Genomic DNA, 19399 nt, shown 5'->3' with positions numbered 1-19399 from the left:
TCCGAATGTGCTGTAGGTGTCCAAATGTGCTTCTCTGCAGATGTTGCACAGGCATCCAGATGCCTTTCTGTTTGAATGAGACTAAGGCATTGGTAAGTGCTTTCATTGGAATGTGGTAGAAGCATCCAAAAGCACGTATGCAAGATAAAGGTTAAGTAGATGTACTTTGATTTAAAATATATTCTTGTGACTGGTTATTTATTTATTGAGTCCATCTGGTTTCCATTCATTCTTTCACATTTACAAAACATGTTTACTGAAGAATTAGTTTTCTGAACTTCCTTTCCTTTCCAGTTCTATTCACATCATTACATTTTCTGAAGTCATGTGTTGTATCGGTAGCAAGCGGAAGTCATATTTTGAATAGGTAGCCATTTTGCTTCATTTTTACAGATAATAAAAGAAATCAAGGAAAATCAGATCAGCATTTACCAGTTTCCAGATTGTGACAGTGATGAAGATGAAGAATTTAAAGAACAAGATAGAGCCCTTAAAGTAACTAAAATAATAATTTCTTTTTAATATCATTTTTATCACATTGTTTTATGTTGTTGATATTTTATATACTTGTATGTATCATGTTGCAAGGTCACTCAAGGGAAGGGTGTAGCATCAGGGTGTCCAAATCTAACACTGACATTTTATTAGCAGCTTTCTGAAGAAATCTTAGCACATGTTCTATTCAATTAATAACATTTTACTCTGCTTATTGCATATAAAATTTATAAAACTTGTTGAATAATATTTTTTAACTTACAGACTGGCAAACGGCCGATTTTGTTAAACTAGTTTTTGTAATTTCCTACAAAAGAGACTATATTCATTGATATTTTGACAAGGAATTGATTCATGTAGGGATAACAAAACACTTGAAGTTTTGTAGATGATTTACATTTGAAAATGGTGGTTTTTTTTAAGCTATGGTCAGTCACTAAACTTGTATAGAAAGATTAAATACAACTTAGACTTCTGTTTTTTTTTTATCTAAAAGAAATGTTTTGCAACAGGCTGAAAGTTAACTCGACGCAGTCAAATACTTTGGTGCACATAAGGTCGGTGTTGTGCAGCTAGAATTGTTTTCAATCTTTTATGTGATGTAACCTGTGAACTAAGGGAGATAACTTCTGATTTTTTTTGGCTTGATGATCAAGCACCTAAATGTAAGTCTTCATTGAAAGATTACTATCCATAAATCCACAAATTAAAGTTGTTTTCCTTTGCCCACCAAGACTAAAATGTAAGATACAGTTAAGAGAAACAAAACTTGGGACAAAAGAAAGATGGACTCTTTTTTTTTAGACAGTTTTCATTCATAAACAAACACTAACAAATAAGATGTACAACCCTGTTTGCTAGATAATTTGTGTATTCTGACAATAAATTAATAGATAGTTCTTTACAGACTTGATCCATTGAATAAAATGGAACCAATTTTTAAAAGATCTAATGAATTCTTTTGAAGTATTATTTATGTTAAACATTGTTGAAGAAAGCTAAGAAAAATAATTGCTTTTTCTTTTTATTAAAAAATTGTTTTCTTCAGTCTTATTTGAAATTTGCTTTAGAAGACATCATAAAATAATATACTATGTATTGATGCTTTCATTGGTATGCTACAGCTTAGATGATGACAAGATGTGATGGGTCGTATTGCATCAAAGTGATTAAAATTTGAATTAGATTGAATCACAAATGTTATTGTTCTTCTAGGGGAAGTGTTTGTTATTACTGTGAATAATGAGGTGAAATGATCATGCTACCAACTTATAACTAATTCTGTACTATGTTTACATATCCACAACTTTAATTTCATAAATGTTACAAAACTTTAATAATTTTTTCATTCTAGGAAGCTGTTCCTTTTGCTGTGGTAGGAAGCAACACAGTAGTTGAAGCTGGAGGGAAAAAAATCAGAGGAAGAATGTATCCATGGGGGATAGTTGAAGGTAATGGCACCAAAAGCATTGTATGATATTACTTATCCATGGGGGATAGCTGAAGGTAAAGGCACCAAAAGCATTTTATACCATTATGTATCTATGGGGGATAGTTGAATAAAAGATACCAAAAGCATTTTATACCATTATGTATCCATGGGGGATAGTTGAATAAAAGATACCAAAAGCATTTTATACCATTATATATCCATGGGGGATAGTTGAAGGTAAAGGCACCAAAAGCATTGTATGATATTACTTATCCATGGGGGATAGTTGAAGGTAAAGGAACCAAAAGCATTTAATAAATTATGTATCCATGGGGGATAGTTGAAGGTAAAGGAACCAAAAGCATTTAATAAATTATGCATCCATGGGGGATAGTTGAAGGTAAAGGCACCAAAAGCATTTAATAAATTATGTATCCATGGGGGATAGTTGAAGGTAAAGACACCAAAAGCATTTTATACCATTATGTATCCATGGGGATAGTTGAAGGTAAAGGCACCAAAAAGCATTTAATACATTATGTATCCATGGGGGATAGTTGAAGGTAAAGACACCAAAAAGCATTTAATACATTATGTATCCATGGGGGATAGTTGAAGGTAAAGACACCAAAAACATTTTATACCATTACGTATCCATAAGGGATAGTTGAATAAAAGGCACCAAAAGCATTTTATACCATTATGTATCTATGGGGGATAGTTGAAGGTAAAGGCACCAAAAGCATTTTATCAGATAATATGTATCCATGGGGGATAGTTGAAGGTAATGGCACCAAAAGCATTGTATGATATTACTTATCCATGGGGATAGTTGAAGGTAAAGGCACCAAAAGCATTTTATACCATTATGTATCTGAGGGGGATAGTTGAATAAAAGACACCAAAAGCATTTTATGCCATTATGTATCTATGGGGGATAGTTGAATAAAAGACACCAAAAGCATTTTATACCATTATGTATCCATGGGGGATAGTTGAAGGTAATGGCACCAAAAGCATTTTATACCATTATGTATCCATGGGGGATAGTTGAAGGTAATGGCACCAAAAGCATTGTATGATATTACTTATCCATGGGGATAGTTGAAGGTAAAGGCACCAAAAGCATTTTATACCATTATGTATCTATGGGGGATAGTTGAATAAAAGACACCAAAAGCATTTTATACCATTACGTATCCATAAGGGATAGTTGAAGGTAAAGGCACCAAAAGCATTTTATACCATTATGTATCCATGGGGGATAGTTGAAGGTAATGGCACCAAAAGCATTATATGATATTACTTATCCATGGGGATAGTTGAAGGTAAAGGCACCAAAAGCATTTTATACCATTATGTATCTATGGGGGATAGTTGAATATAAAGGCACCAAAAGTATTTTATCAGATAATATGTATCCATGGGGGATAGTTGAAGGTAAAGACACCAAAAGCATTTTATACCATTACGTATCCATGGGGGATAGTTGAAGGTAAAGGCAGCAAAAGCATTTTATACCATTACGTATCCATGGGGGATAGTTGAAGGTAAAGGCAGCAAAAGCATTTTATACCATTACGTATCCATGGGGGATAGTTGAAGGTAAAGGCAGCAAAAGCATTTTATACCATTACGTATCCATGGGGGATAGTTGAAGGTAAAGGCAGCAAAAGCATTTTATACCATTACGTATCCATGGGGGATAGTTGAAGGTAAAGGCAGCAAAAGCATTTTATACCATTACGTATCCATGGGGGATAGTTGAAGGTAATGGCACCAAAAGCATTGTATGATATTACTTATCCATGGGGGATAGCTGAAGGTAAAGGCACCAAAAGCATTTTATACCATTATGTATCTATGGGGGATAGTTGAATAAAAGACACCAAAAGCATTTTATACCATTACGTATCCATAAGGGATAGTTGAAGGTAAAGGCACCAAAAGCATTGTATGATATTACTTATCCATGGGGGATAGCTGAAGGTAAAGGCACCAAAAGCATTTTATACCATTATGTATCTATGGGGGATAGTTGAATATAAAGGCACCAAAAGCATTTTATCAGATAATATGTATCCATGGGGGATAGTTGAAGGTAAAGACACCAAAAGCATTTTATACCATTACGTATCCATGGGGGATAGTTGAAGGTAATGGCACCAAAAGCATTTTATACCATTACGTATCCATGGGGGATAGTTGAAGGTAAAGTACCGAAAGAGTTTTATATGCCATTACCTTTACATATTCTTGTAATAATGACATTTAATGATTTGAAGAAACGAAATAGATGTGAAAAGTTTTTTGGTTCTTTCTTTGGGTCTGATGACATATACACCTCTGTCTCATTAACTCGCACACAGTGGGGTCCACAAATATAGACCACACTATAAGCAAGGCACGAGTTACTGAGGGACCTCCAAAAATGGAAAAAGTCGCTTTAACATCGAGAAAAGCGTGTGGTGGGGAACGGCATTAGAGAACTGGGTTGTTTATTGACTGAATCCTCATTTTACAATCACATCCATAATAATTTTTTAATAACGCGCTTTTTCTAATGAAGTTGTTCATTATTCTCCTTAAATAACGTTTAATTTCAAAATGTCCAACACTGAAAAGATCGTTCCAGCTGGTTTCAACAAACATCACGTGTAGGGAAAAAAATTGTTTATTACGTCACTGCTTTTTGTTTTCTTAATGAGTCTGGTTCCCGTCGTGTTGTTTAATATTATCCTGCCAAATTGGGAGTCCACAGAGCAGGAAACTAGACTTAACTGTTGATTTGCGACCAAACAAGATTCCTTTCTGAATAAAACATGCAACATTTATTTCTTGAGACAATCATCTATGTTGAAACTAAATTTTTGTATTGCTCAATTAGTACAATATTGATGTCATAAATTAATCAGTTGGAATTAATATTGAAACTTCTCATCATCCTTGAGGATATCTCTAAGTGCCAGTTCAAGAATTCTCTGAAACTCACTTGCCCACAATGGTCCGTATCTGTGAAATCAAACTCTTTATTTTACGAAATATTCATTTTGCTTGGCTGCCTTGTTATCTTTGATCACAGTTATGAAAGAGTTGGTTAATTTAAGGTAGTTTATGTTACATACACAATAACATTTATAAGTGTTTGATTGATCAAATGAAGTGAGTTCACCTGACATACACCGGGGCCACTAGATTTTATGTTTGTGGGATTTTCGTGCCTTTTGACTTTTCCTTTATTCCACCTCCTTTTTTTTATTCAAAAGACAAAATTAACATGATAATACAAAGGAGGCCAGCTTTTAATTCAGTGTAACAATCCAACAAATACTTCCGGAAATCAGTTACCAAAACACGGTTGGCACTTAATTAGGTTCTCAGAGAAACACTCGTGGACGTAGCTGTTATGGTAGATTGACACATTTTACATTTAATTGCAAGAGGACCTATTTCATTTATGATGATTACACTTAAAAGGAACTAAAAGATAGAACTAGAACACAAATTTCAATTTATATAGAAATTATTTAATTTGTATTTATTTATTAAATTTACTGCCTCCACTCGGCATGAGTGATATTTTCATTGATCGAAACTTATTACATATCGTTAATTGCAGTGTACTAGGAATGTCGTTTGAAAAGAAAATGTAAAAAATTGTATGACCTATTTTTAAATTTGATATTTCATAGCGTTAATTAAAATTTCCAGGTCCTATCTACCATTTTGTTGTCAAGTCAGAAAACTTTTTTCTTCTAAAATATTATTTTTTCATTTATGTGGTGACATAATAAAGTTTTATAATGATTTATTCATATGTGGCTAATTGTGCAATGTTGCAATTTAATTTAAGAAACATTTGTAGAAAAAGTATTGTTCAGAAAGTGATACATGAACTGTCACATGATTTTTTGGTCTTTGTCTGGTATAATGTTTTGTTTAATTTTAATTGTTTCTGTCTGTGTTTGTGTGTATGTTAATCCACAAGATCTATTTTTAGTCTATCTGACCAAATAATGTTCTTGACAATTACGTCATTCATCATCATCAGTTAAAATTTGTTTAACAAAAATAAAAAACCGCTGTGTAAACCCCAAAGCTTTATCAAAACACTTTTGACCCCATTTCTATCTGACCATGTTATGATCTTGACAGTTAAAAATGTCCGGTCCTAATCGTCAATTAAAAACAAATCCGCCCTGTGAAGCCCAAAGCTCTATCAGATGACTGAAGACCCCATTTCCTGCAAACATCGGTGTTCATGTTATAATAATAACCATAGTGGTACATGTACTTTAGCCAACACTTCTTTCAGTAGTGAAAACCTGACATCCGCAAACATACATTGGGGACCACTCCGGTGGCCTAGTGGTTAGAGCATCTGCCTCAGATGTGAGAGGTCGTGGGTTTGATCCCCGTCCGAGTCATACCAAAGACTTATAAGAAAAATGGTACTAACAGCTGCCTCGCTTGGTGCTCAGCATTAGCATTAAGAGGTTAGTGTCAGGACTGATCAGCCTGGTGTCAGGATAATGTGACTGGGTGGGACATGATGCTACATGTCTGCGACATGATGCCCCAGTGCTAGACATCACTATAAAATTGTCACACTGCAGACATTGTAGCAATATGACTGCACAATTTTTAAAGCTGCGTTAAAAATCCAAATCACACAAACACGCATACATTAGGAAAGATAATTGGATTACTTACCTCACTGTAATTATATATTGGATCTTGACCAATTAATATTAAAATGTGTCCACTTGTGAGAGGTAAATTTTAAATTTGTGTTCTGATATGGTGGCCGCTGGTCATGTTAGCAGGGTGGCCCTTCTTGAGGGGTACTTTTTAACACAAACTCGGTGCCAAGGGATTCTGGCTTTAAAGAGTGAGTGGCTGTTGGCTTGGGGGACCACTGTAAATGAGAAATACTTAAAACAGTGATTACATATTTAATATTTAATTTTGGGGCAGATAACTATGCATTATTGCACTTGCAATAGAATTGGCAACATAGCTAATATTGACAGTAAATCTTTAATAATAATAACATTGAAAATGTGCGCAAACAAATGCAGTGTCTTGAATTTGATTGTTGTTGGTGTTGTTGTGGGGTTTAATGCCATTTTTCAGCACTTGATAGGCTATGCATGGCGGCCAGTATTAATGGTGGAGGAATAACCTGGGAAAACCCCAGGAAGAACCACTGACCCATGAGAAGCTACTGGCAAGCTTTCTCACATACCTACATTGGCCGCTAGAATTTGAATCCAAATACTTAAATTTCTTAATAAACCACTCACACTAAAGAAACACTTTGGAAATATTCATATTTGCACAATGGGACTGTATTTTGACCAGCAGTAAAATGCTTAAATCAGACATTGGGAGTTTTGAAAAAGAAACTTAAATTAAGGGTTGAAAAATACCTTAATTGAAACTTATACATGGGCATTAACCATGCAATGCAACTGAAATGATCATGGCAACAGGTGTCAAACTTGTTTACTTTAGAAATTAACTTTTTGTAGTAATTTTAAAAAATCCAGACAGAAAAATTAATGAAGAGGTTCTAAAAATGGGGGTGTCTCACATTCACCATTTTAGATCTGAATTTCGTTATAACAAAGCATGTATAAATATAAATAGAGACAGATTCAGTTTGTTACATTTAAAATATTTTACGAAAAGTATTTTTGATCTTTTTTATATCTTTTCAGTGGAAAACCCAAATCATTGTGATTTCTTAAAACTTAGACAGATGCTGATTAGGTAGGTATATTATGGTCAGTCTTGTTTGAGCTGTCTTGGTTGAACCAGGTGGGTATATAAATTAGTAATTGCTTACAGTTTGGTGTCACTTTTCTATGTGGTTCTTGTCTCACTTGCATTACTTCCTGGAACTAGGCAATAGTTTCGAGTGGGTTTCTAAAAGCTACCCCAAGGGGAGAGGATAAGGGGGCTAGCCTTATACATGTATACATGTTTTTGTACACCCTATAACTACTGTTATGCCTGAAATCATGAAAACTTGTTGAGTGAATTGATCTAAATGCAGTATACCCATGTCACACAAGTAGGTTACTGTGACACATCATTCACTCACTTATCCTAAATTGTTTTTCAGTTTATTTCTTCTTTAATATATGTTACTCATACTACTACTACATTGCAACTACAGCCCTCCAAGGTTAAAACATTTTAGCTAAAAAGCTAAAAGTTATCTGCCCACATAGATGGCAGATGGGCATAGTGATCTCCCCTTGGTAGCAGGATTGGTGCAAAATCCCAAGAATATCTCAGTTACTACTTTCGCTTAAGCTAAGAAGCATGCTCGCACCACAAGAGACCTAGCAAAAGCCACAATCAGCTTTTGGAAGATACATCATTTCAAGTTTGAAGAGTCTTACACTTCTCAGAAAAGTATACTCGATCTATATTTCCACCCTTTTCTCTATGCTGCTAAAGTTCTGCCTTTTCAGCTTTCTTACACTTTTGCTGTCTTTTCACAATCAATAGCACTTAACACAGGTATCCTATGTGACTTCTGCAAAAGTTTGGACTACTAGTTATTTTTATATGTGTGCAAGTCTCTATGCTTATAGAAAACTCGTTGTATATGTATAAATCCCTTGCGCCCAGTTACATACAGGTGAGTTTTCTATACCAAGGCAATCTTAGCTGTGGGCACCATGCTTCAGTGATTTTCCTGTACAGACTGTCCTTGAGCATTCTTACAGGTGGTATTGTAAAATAAATTATACCTGGACACCTCATTGCTTTATTAGATATCTGCTATCACAAATTTCCAGGTAAAAAATATGGTATACTTACCCAATCATAATCCACATTCACCCTCCCAGCCTTCCCACAACTCCATAAAAAGAGCATGCCTTCTTATCCAGTAGTAACTGAGATGTTCTTGGGATTTGGCACCAATCCCTGTACCAAGGGGAGATGACTCTGTCCAACCACCACCTAGGTGGGCAGATAAGTTTTAGATCTTCTGTAAAGTTTTTAACCTGGGAGGGCTGAATTTGTGAGATATTAGTTCTCCTAAGTATTCTTGAAGAAACATTTTACTTGAAAATAATTTGGTTTATCATGTCATTTTCATGCCTGAATCATTAAATTAGACAATTGTATACTTCAGTTTGTACCACACTAAGCAATTTAAAGTCGCTGTGACTTGTATTTCAAACTGTACCACCCTGGGTTATGTTTATTTATTCAGCTCATAGCCAAATGCATTTTTAGCATGCTATACAAGTACTGTTATACCTAGATTCATGAAAGATGGCAAAGAGGTGCATCTAAATGGGTACTGCAGTCCAATCACAAAAGTAGGCACTGTGAGTGATCTTTCACACCTCAGTTTGCATAAGTTTTGTGTGTAAAGTTCTAGCTCTATTAATGCTAGAATCCTCAACCTACATGATTGTATGTATCCATTTAATATCACACATATCACCAATTGTATGTATCCATTGAATATCACACATATCACCTATGGTATGTATCCATTTAATATCACACATATCACCAATTGTATGTATCCATTGAATATCACACATATCACCTATGGTATGTATCCATTTAATATCACACATATCACCAATTGTATGTATCCATTGAATATCACACATATCACATATTGTATGTATCCATTTAATATCACACATATCACCAATTGTATGTATCCATTGAATATCACACATATCACCTATGGTATGTATCCATTTAATATCACACATATCATCTATTATATGCATCCATTTAATATCACACATATCACCTATTGTATGTATCCATTTAATATCACACAAATTCTTTGTATCTGTTTGATATCACACATATCACCTATATTATTTATCCATTTAATATCACCCAAATTGTATGTATCTGTTTAATATCACACAAGTTGTATCTATTTAATATCACACATATCACCTATTGTATGTATCCATTTAATATCACACATATCACCTATTATATGTATCCATTTAATATTACACATATCACCTATTGTATGCATCTGTTTAATATCACATATCACCTATTGTATGCATCTGTTTAATATCACAAATATCACCTATTGTATGCATCTATTTAATATCACATATCACCTATTGTGTGTATATGTTTAATATCACACAAATGTTATGTATCTGTTTAATATCACACAGATTGTATACATCCATTTAATATCACACACATCACCTATTGTATGCATCCATTTAATATCACATATCACCTATTGTATGCATCTGTTTAATATCACACATCACCTATTGTATGTATCCATTTAATATCACACATATCACCTATTGTATGCATCTGTTTAATATCACACATATCACCTATTGTATGTATCCATTTAATATCACATATCACCTGTTGTATGTATCCATTTAATATCACACATATCACCTATTGTATGCATCTGTTTAATATCACACATATCACCTATTGTATGCATCTGTTTAATATCACACATATCACCTATTGTATGCATCTGTTTAATATCACACATATCACCTATTGTATGCATCTGTTTAATATCACACATATCACCTATTGTATGTATCTGTTTAATATCACACATATCACCTATTGTATGCATCTGTTTAATATCACACATATCACCTATTGTATGCATCTGTTTAATATCACACATATCACCTATTGTATGCATCTGTTTAATATCACACAAATTACAATAGAAGATTACAGGAGTTTTGCTTCAGCTATTCATGAAGTGTAATGGATATTTAAGCTTTGTTATTTCATGACTCATTTGAAAGAGTAAGTTCATTTCTTAAATATTTATTTTTAGCTTTAAATGCCACATGTAGAATAAGACTAGTTTTTAAGTTCTTTCACTTCAGCACACATATGCAGGACCTGAAAGACATAACTGCTGATGTACATTATGAAAATTATCGAGCACAGCACATAGCTACAGAGATGAGTCATGCCCATAAGGAGAGAGGGTAAGAACCACTATTTATAGATTTCATCATTGCCTCCAGTTGGAAATCTGAGTTATATTTATCTATTATATATGTATGATTCATTTTTAGAACAAAGACGACATTATGCAAGGCTTGGTTTTAATATTATAGGTTGTGTTTTTATTTATTGATGATCTGTAATTAGTGTATCATTTTTAAGAAATATTACAGAGTACAAGTAAATGTTCTAATGTTCACAAATTTTGAATTCTTTCACTGCTGTTATGAAAGAAATTCAGTTAAATGACTCCCCTGAAGCATCTTCTGTGCTAAAATCAAAGTCAGTTAAGAATAAATAGCTCACCTATGTAACATTAATAAGCATTGACCAAATAATAGGCCCATTCAGACAGATGTGAAGGTGAATTATGCATAATTTGTATTTATTAAAAATATGCAGGTATTCAGTGTGGTTATGAAGAATTATTTTAGCAAATTGTGAAATTTTTATATGATCAAGTTTTTCAGTTATCATGATAGGACATTTTTAAAAAAGTTGGTGGTAATCACCTGAAAAAAAGTTGGAGACCATGTTTCTTTCATATTGCAATGAAAATTAAATCACCAGGTAAATGCCAGAATAAAATAACAATCAAGAATGTAGAAGAGTAGTTCCCCTTGAATGTAGCATAAAGTGCTTCAGATATTTCACCTGTGTACAAAATTGCATTTAGAGAATAATGAAGATTGTTGAAGATTACCTCCCCTTGTGTATAGTAAAAAGTACTACAGATCAATTTACAGAATGATGAAGCATATCGAATAGTAGTTCTGCTTGTCATATTGTTACATGGCTGTAGATATTTCACCAAACAATTAGCAAAAATGTATTTGTCCAACAAACTCATGGAAGATTAGTCCCACTTGTCCTATTTGATATATTCTGTAGTATTTAGAGAATGGTTATTTCATTGTATCTGTCTCTTTGCCATGTTAATGATACAGATGATTATAATATTAATGATGATGTTGATTATGTTATCTTCATTAAGTTTAGATGACAATTAGTTTTTGGATGCAATTTGACCCTGAGATTTGTGTTTAAGTTGCGATTTTTCTTATTGGCAAAGCAAGATGATACATTTTGTAACAAAATTTTAATTGGTGTATGCTCAGACTTGAAGTCAGTAGGCATTTCTGTTTCTTTCTTTAGCTGACTATGAGTTATCTGAAGAAAAAAAGTCAACAAACGGTACAACATTATGCTGTTTTATCCGTCATTTTTTTCAGTAAATTAAAGCGTGATTCAAATATGGGCATGGAAGATACTGAGAAGCTGCTACAGCAGAAAGAAGCAGAGGTATGTTTATCTTATACCCATACAATTATAAACAATTTTAAATAAAAATTACACAAATTCATTGGGGGAAGATTCCAGCAATTGATTGCCATTTTGTGGGACACAATTTTTAATGAGATGAAAGTATATGGACACTGCAGGACTAAGACACTCACTTTGAACACCATTGTTAGTCTTATTTGAGTTATTGATGTGTATATTTCAGGGTGTACCAATATATTGCATGGTAAAAGTAAATAGGTACTGACAAACAACTGAAACAGACTTTCGATGGTTTTGAAAGGATGGTAGAAAGTGTTATAGCTGTATTTCTATGAAATGTATACATAGTCCTGCAGTTCATGCAATACAGAAAAATATTATTTGGTCTTGATTTGTGTATGTCTGTTCAAAAGTTTGTCATCCTCTTCATGACATGCAAAAACTTTATTCAGTGACAAATATATTACATCATCATCACCTTTATGGCATGCATACATTGTACACTGATGGCACAATTTATTACAGATAAAGAAGATGCAGGAGATGCTGGCAAGAATGCAGGCACAGCTTCAAGGTGTTAGCCCTGCCAAACAGAGGAATGGAAGGGTTGAAGCTATGTAGACTGGTGCTACGTTGTTTTGCATAGATCATGTCTATTATGGGACCATTCATTGCATCAACTGGTTTACTAACTCGCCTTCACATGGAAAATATCAATGAAGAATGTTAAAAACTCGGTGCATCAAGTTTTATCATTTAGTCCTGTATCAGAAAAGCAAACAAACAAAGACCAGATCACATGAGAGTGGTAGTGCCTCAGTTTTTAACACATTATAAGTTTGACATAGATGCTAAGGCATTCTATGAATGTTTAGAACCTAATGTTGTTAGTAGGACAATAAAAGCCCTAGACAAAAGTTTCCATACAAAATTGTGTTGGTACAAGCAAATATGGATAAGTGTCCACATAAATTAGTTAATATTTCTTTGGGTTTTTTTTTAATTTTTTTTTTTTTATTAGTGCAGGGTCATTACCCCATAAAAGGTCATGTAATAAAGGTATTATTGTATTCTCCATTTTGATTCCATTTATTTAACAGTGGGGAAAGTATTTAGTATTTTTCCTGTATTTTGACATTGTCAGGATAAATCGGATATTGTCAGGAATGCCTGCAGAGTTTCCACATTTTATTGGTTATTCTGACTGAAAAGGACGTTCCCCATTTTCACGATTTTTCCGTATTCAAGCATCGGCTAATACATTCATTAACTTATTACTTCCCAAAAGTTTGCATCATAATTGATTTGGATTTGAATTTTTGTTTCATGTAGCTTTAACAATTTTTAAGTCATATTGCTACAATGTCTGCAATGTGGCAGTTTATAGTGATGTCTAGCACTGGGACATCATGCCACAGACATGTAGCATGATGTCCCATCCAGTCACATTATCCTTACACCAGACCGACCAGTAACACTAACACTAACCTCTTAATGCTCAGTGCCTAGCGAGGCAGCTGTTAGTACCATTTTTGTAAGTCTTTGGTATGACTTAGCCAGGGCTCGAACCCAGGACCTTCTGCTTCTGAGGCAGAACCTCTAACCACTAGGCCAATGAAGCGGTGGCATCATAATTGAAAAGTGGTTTAAGATAATCATCATAAAGAACATTCCTTCACAAGATTTTTTGATTTGAAGTATTCAATTTTTAAATTTTCATAAAAAAAGAGACCTGAAATATGATCATAGTCACCATTAGTTTTATTCATTAAATTTCTTTGCACAGTAAATACACTTGAATGATACCAAGCATTCAAACATACTTGTGCATAGCCTTGAGAGAGCGTTGATCAGTAACATGGCCCATTTTCAATGTTAAATTGAGTTCTTGGTAAATAGAATTTTTCATCATTGTCTAGTTTTGTTGAGATTGATCAGGGTCCTTGAGTGGCAGAATGTCCTGAGGTGCTGACCTTTACTGGTCACTGACATTTCTCTTCTGTCCAGGTGGTGTTCGAGTTGCTGGCTCTGCCAGTACCTTTCCTTAGGATGTTGGTTCTTCTCAGGGTTTCCTGGATTTTCATGCACCAGGTAAACTGGCTACTGTGTTTAGCCTATCATGTGCTGATAAATAGTGTTAAATCCACAACAACAACAATTATACTGATCAGTAGAGTACTGTGTGGCCATGTTTATAATGATAAACAAAGTACTATGTACAGTATCTATAGTACTGACTGCACATTAGTAGCTACATGGAAAACAGTGGTCACAGAACCCAAGATAGTGTGTACAGTTTCTACATGGAAAATGGTCACAAAACCCAAGGTATTGTGTACATTAATCCAAGTCTCCTCTGACCCTTTTCACCCCATTCCTTTCGATTTTATGCAGGTTTATCTCGATGAAAGGTCATTCTAGTTTGCTAGTCCGGCTAGTAAGCGACTACCCTATGCTAACATCAAATAGTGTTGGCGAATTCCAACTTTTCGATAAGCACTTGACTATGGGTCACCAACAGAAATATCCAAATATCAAACATGGATGGGATGTTTCAGAAGAAACTCAGGAACTCAGGTTGTGTGTACATTAGCTACATGGAAAATAATGGTCACATAACCCAACGTACAGTGTACATTAGCTACATGGAAATAAATGGGGAAATGTTTAAATATTTGGGGACCATTTATCACAATATGTCAAGAGTACTTGCTGAGTAGATATCCCTATTGAAAACAATGGTCATGGTGTCACATGTATTAAATGGGTGTACATTAGCTGCATGGAAAACATTGGGAAATATTGGTGTACATTAGCTGCATGGAAAACATTGGGAAATATTGGTGTACATTAGCTGCATGGAAAACATTGGGAAATATTGGTGTACATTAGCTGCATGGAAAACATTGGGAAATATTGGTGTGCATTAGCTGCATGGAAAACAATAGGAAATACTGGTACCATTTTCCTAAGTTCTGGCTGACTGAATTATCTCTTTGGAAAACAATGGTTGCAGTATAACAAGTATTAAATGTGCATACATTATCTACATGGAAAACATTAGTATTATGAAAATAATAGTGATGCAACTGTGAAATATAACTTTTATTTCCTCTAAATATTGTATTTTAGCTCTTGTTTTGAATTTCTTGATTAGTGAAGATGTAATGACCCAACATAGGAATGACAGCTATCATTTTGATTGATTTAATGTGCAGAATTCGTTCTTATAATTATTCTTTGATGTCATTTTTTTAAATGTATTTTCAAATTTTTTGAGGTATTTTTCAAGTATCTCACATTTACAATAGATTCTAATGAGATTTTGTTTATTTATATTTCGTCATGTTTAGATAAATCTAGAAATAATTGGAGGGGGACTTTGAAATTGCCCTGGATATACAAACGCCTGCACATCCGGGTCTGTTTTTTGTTTTGATGAATAGGCCAAACAAACTGCATAAACCTGGATCTGCTGACACATTATACAATGACTGATCATGGTCTACGCCATTTGCAATGGATTCAACTTGTATGTGATAATTTACAGTAGCAAGTTTTCAACATTAATATCGAGAAAATGTTTGCAAAAAGGATAGTGTTTTTTACTTCTATATATTCAGCAGTCTCAAAAGAATTTGAGCTGTTCACAACAACTAGGATCCTTAAACAAGTCTTTTTTCCTCTTGTGAGTGAGAGCTTCAGGCAGTTTCAAACGATTGTTCATAATAAATATTTGAAAAAGAGATTATGGTGTTAAAATAATTTAACTTCTGTTTTTAAATGAATATAAGCTTAAATGTTGTACATGTATATCAAATATTTAATTTGCCATCATTGATAAATAAATGTGTGTATTCACATGTATATTCTTCCTTATTAATGTGTGTATTAACTTCACAAGTATATCTTTCCTTATTAATGGTGCTGAAACACTCATGCATACAGAGGTGCTGAAAATTCTAGCATAGGTGTGCACATGTTGGTTTCTTATCTTTTGTATCATGAATGTCTGAATATTATGGAAATTAATTTGTGCATTCTTTAGTCAATTCAAATAAGAGACAAAATGGTCCTTAAAAAACCCAGATTTAAAAAAAAAATGTTTTATTGACATAAATGAAGATGGATGATAATTGATTGGTATAAATGTATGCCTCTATCTAGACATTAATATTTAGAGATAATATAAAAAAGTAATACTCTACTTTGTGCAATTTAGTATCACTACATAAATAAATATACATGTTTGTCATTTTGTCTTATCATACCTCTGTGGTGTGTTGTATTTGTTTCCTTGGTAACTTATGAAGCTCATATACTGAAAGTACTGTTCTGATCTTGTAATTAAGTTAAATGCCAGTATATTGTACATGTACAGTTAAATGTCAGTATATTGTACATGTACAGTTAAATGCCATTTTATTGTATATGTACAGTTAAATATCAGTTTACCGTACATGTACAGTTAAATAACAGTTTATTGTACATGTTAAGTTTAATATCAGTATATTTTACATGTACAGTCAAATATCAGTTTATTGTACATGTATAGTTAAATATCAGTTTATTGTACAAATACAGTTCAGTATCAGTATATTGTACATGTACAGTTAAATATCAGTATATTGTACATGTACAGTTCAGTATCAGATTATTGTACATGTACAGCTAAATGTCAGTATATTGTACATCTGCAGTTGAATATCAGTATATTGTTCATCTACAGTTAAATAGCAGTTTATCGTACATGTACAGTTAAATGCCATTTTATTGGACATGTACAGTTATATGTCATTTTATTGGACATGTACAGTTAAATGCCATTTTATTGTACATGTATGGTTCAGTATCAGATTATTGTACAGGTACAAGAGGATATTATTTTTAAAAAAATGAATTGCCAATTTTAGGCAAAATGAGCATTGCTGTACTGATCTGTATAAAGGGAGATAATCCAAAACTACAAATTTTCTTTTCTCGGCTATCATTTATGAATATCTACTTGCCATGTTACAGTGCACCTCATTAGATGTGCAGAGAAGTTTATAAAATGGCCTAACCCATTTTTCATTGTTACTGCTGTTGTTTGCTTGAAAATATTTTAGTTGTGTATGTATGCTGAGGAACACTTTGTTTCAAAATTAGGTCAGAATTGTGAAATTGTTTTCAATCACAATTTTATCCCTTTAAATCTTTTCATTTTATTTAAAAATGTAACTTTATTAGTACATGCATACTTATTGATACTCTTACTGTAATAAAAATAGGTTACAGTGATCTTCTTTCCAGACTACTTATACCAATACAATTAGTTTCGAAATATTTGTAAGTAGGGCAGCATTATGGTTTTGAGACAGCTATGTTTACTTCATAATTTTCGAATCACATTACTATGTCATTATTCTTCTTTCAAAGCTTCATGTAACTTATGCTCTTGTATACTTATATATCAAAATCCTTCTTTTGGATTACCCAGATGTAATGTAATTTGAGACTTATTCAGATATATCATTGATTGTTAATTTTCTAAAATATTGTCACAGAATGATATTAAAAAATGTATAGTTACTGCAATTGCTTTGCAGCCATATGTTCACATTATGGGCAGTTTACAAACAGTCATTCTGTATAAACTTCATGTGTCAGTAAAAGAAATAGAAAATTAAAATTGCTTCTGTTGATTTCACTTGGCATGGTGGGGATTAAACTAACCATAGATGTATGTGTTATTAGAATTTTTGCATGATGTCATTATCCTTTAAAACGACTCCAGAAATTAGTCATATTTTGAATCATTCTCTTATTTTGGTATGTAGATATGGATGTATGTATGTATAATCTCACACACTCATGCACACACAGTCAAACATGTCAGTAGTGGCCACCCAGTGGAAAAAAGCAAAACTAGCCTTTGCATACAAGTGACCTCTCTATACAGGTTCACCTTTCAAAAGTAGTTTTGAACCAATACAATGCACTGAATATCATCATTATTATTATTATTATTATTATTATTATTATTATTATGTTGTTGTTGTTGTTGTTGTTGTTACCATATTTTATTATGTACAACAAAAACATAAAATACTTGAATATGCTGTTTTCTCCCAAAATTAGTTCCACACAAGATTACTGCATCCTGCTCACTTGTATCCATTCTATAAATCATATCAAATATGACTGATTAAAAAAAAATCAATAATCTTTCTTTTGTGCAGCATGGCAAAACACTAATATCAGTACTAATTGACAACTTACATAGGACTGTGAAGTAGAGGATTGACTCTGGTTGTGCCAGGTTGTATAAATTAGGCTTGGAAACAGCTGCTCACACTTAAAACAGTATCTGGATTAGCCAGTTGCTCAACCTGCCAAGCGCAAAAGACACATGACTTTTGTGCTAGGTCTGTGATGAATAGGGAATCAAAAGAATCCTTATACAGCTATTTTTCCTAATACATGAACTGAAACTTGGCCTGCCTTTACAGACAGGATTTTAATAAATTGAATGACTCTAGACCCCAATGGAAAGGGATTTTATTCATATATCTTCATTATAGATAGCTTAATTCTCAGGCAGATAGATGAAGATATTGAACACTGCCTGTCACTGGCAAAAAGGGTGACTTCCCTTTCTACTGCGATAATGTAACTACTTTTCCACCATCCAGCAAGTGAATTGTGAGTTTTTCATGTTGACGCTATTGTTACAGTGTGATTAAAGTGTGTAGAGCATAAGGATACCAATTGACATGATGTAAACATCAACAGTGTGATTAGAGTGTGTAGAGTATATGCATACCAATTGACATGATGTAAACATCAACAGTGTGATTAGAGTTTGTATAGTATTTGCATACCGATTGACATGGTATAAACATCAACAGTGTGATTAGAGTGTGTAGAGTATATGCATACCGATTGACATGGTATAAACATCAACAGTGTGATTAGAGTGTGTATAGTATTTGCATACCGATTGACATGGTATAAACATCAACAGTGTGATTAGAGTGTGTATAGTATTTGCATACCGATTGACATGGTATAAACATCAACAGTGTGATTAGAGTGTGTATAGTATTTGCATACCGATTGACATGGTATAAACATCAACAGTGTGATTAGAGTGTGTATAGTATTTGCATACCGATTGACATGGTATAAACA

At 33.3% G+C, this 19399-nt stretch overlaps 1 protein-coding gene across 4 annotated transcripts in view; it reads left to right on the top strand.

Annotated features, from left to right (window-relative positions):
* Positions 1-17951, top strand: part of LOC149779717 (septin-5-like) — a 145560-nt gene extending 127609 nt beyond the window's left edge. For all 4 annotated transcript variants that reach the window (XM_089940574.1, XM_089940575.1, XM_089940573.1 and 1 more), the window contains exons 7-12: positions 394-495; positions 1850-1946; positions 7651-7702; positions 10819-10923; positions 12175-12244; positions 12752-17951. In XM_089940574.1, the coding sequence (XP_089796700.1) occupies positions 394-495; positions 1850-1946; positions 7651-7702; positions 10819-10923; positions 12175-12244; positions 12752-12847 (522 nt within the window). In that variant the 3' untranslated portion in view covers positions 12848-17951. The remainder of the gene's footprint in view (positions 1-393; positions 496-1849; positions 1947-7650; positions 7703-10818; positions 10924-12174; positions 12245-12751) is intronic.
* The last annotated feature ends 1448 nt before the right edge of the window (positions 17952-19399 follow it).

Source organism: Sinohyriopsis cumingii, chromosome 17 (assembly GCF_028554795.1).
Source record: "Sinohyriopsis cumingii isolate HCF-2022 chromosome 17, ASM2855479v2, whole genome shotgun sequence".
NCBI classification, from domain to species: domain Eukaryota; kingdom Metazoa; phylum Mollusca; class Bivalvia; order Unionida; family Unionidae; genus Sinohyriopsis; species Sinohyriopsis cumingii.
Note: the sequence above shows the minus strand (reverse complement) of the source record. Positions and strands in the feature narration are given on the sequence as shown.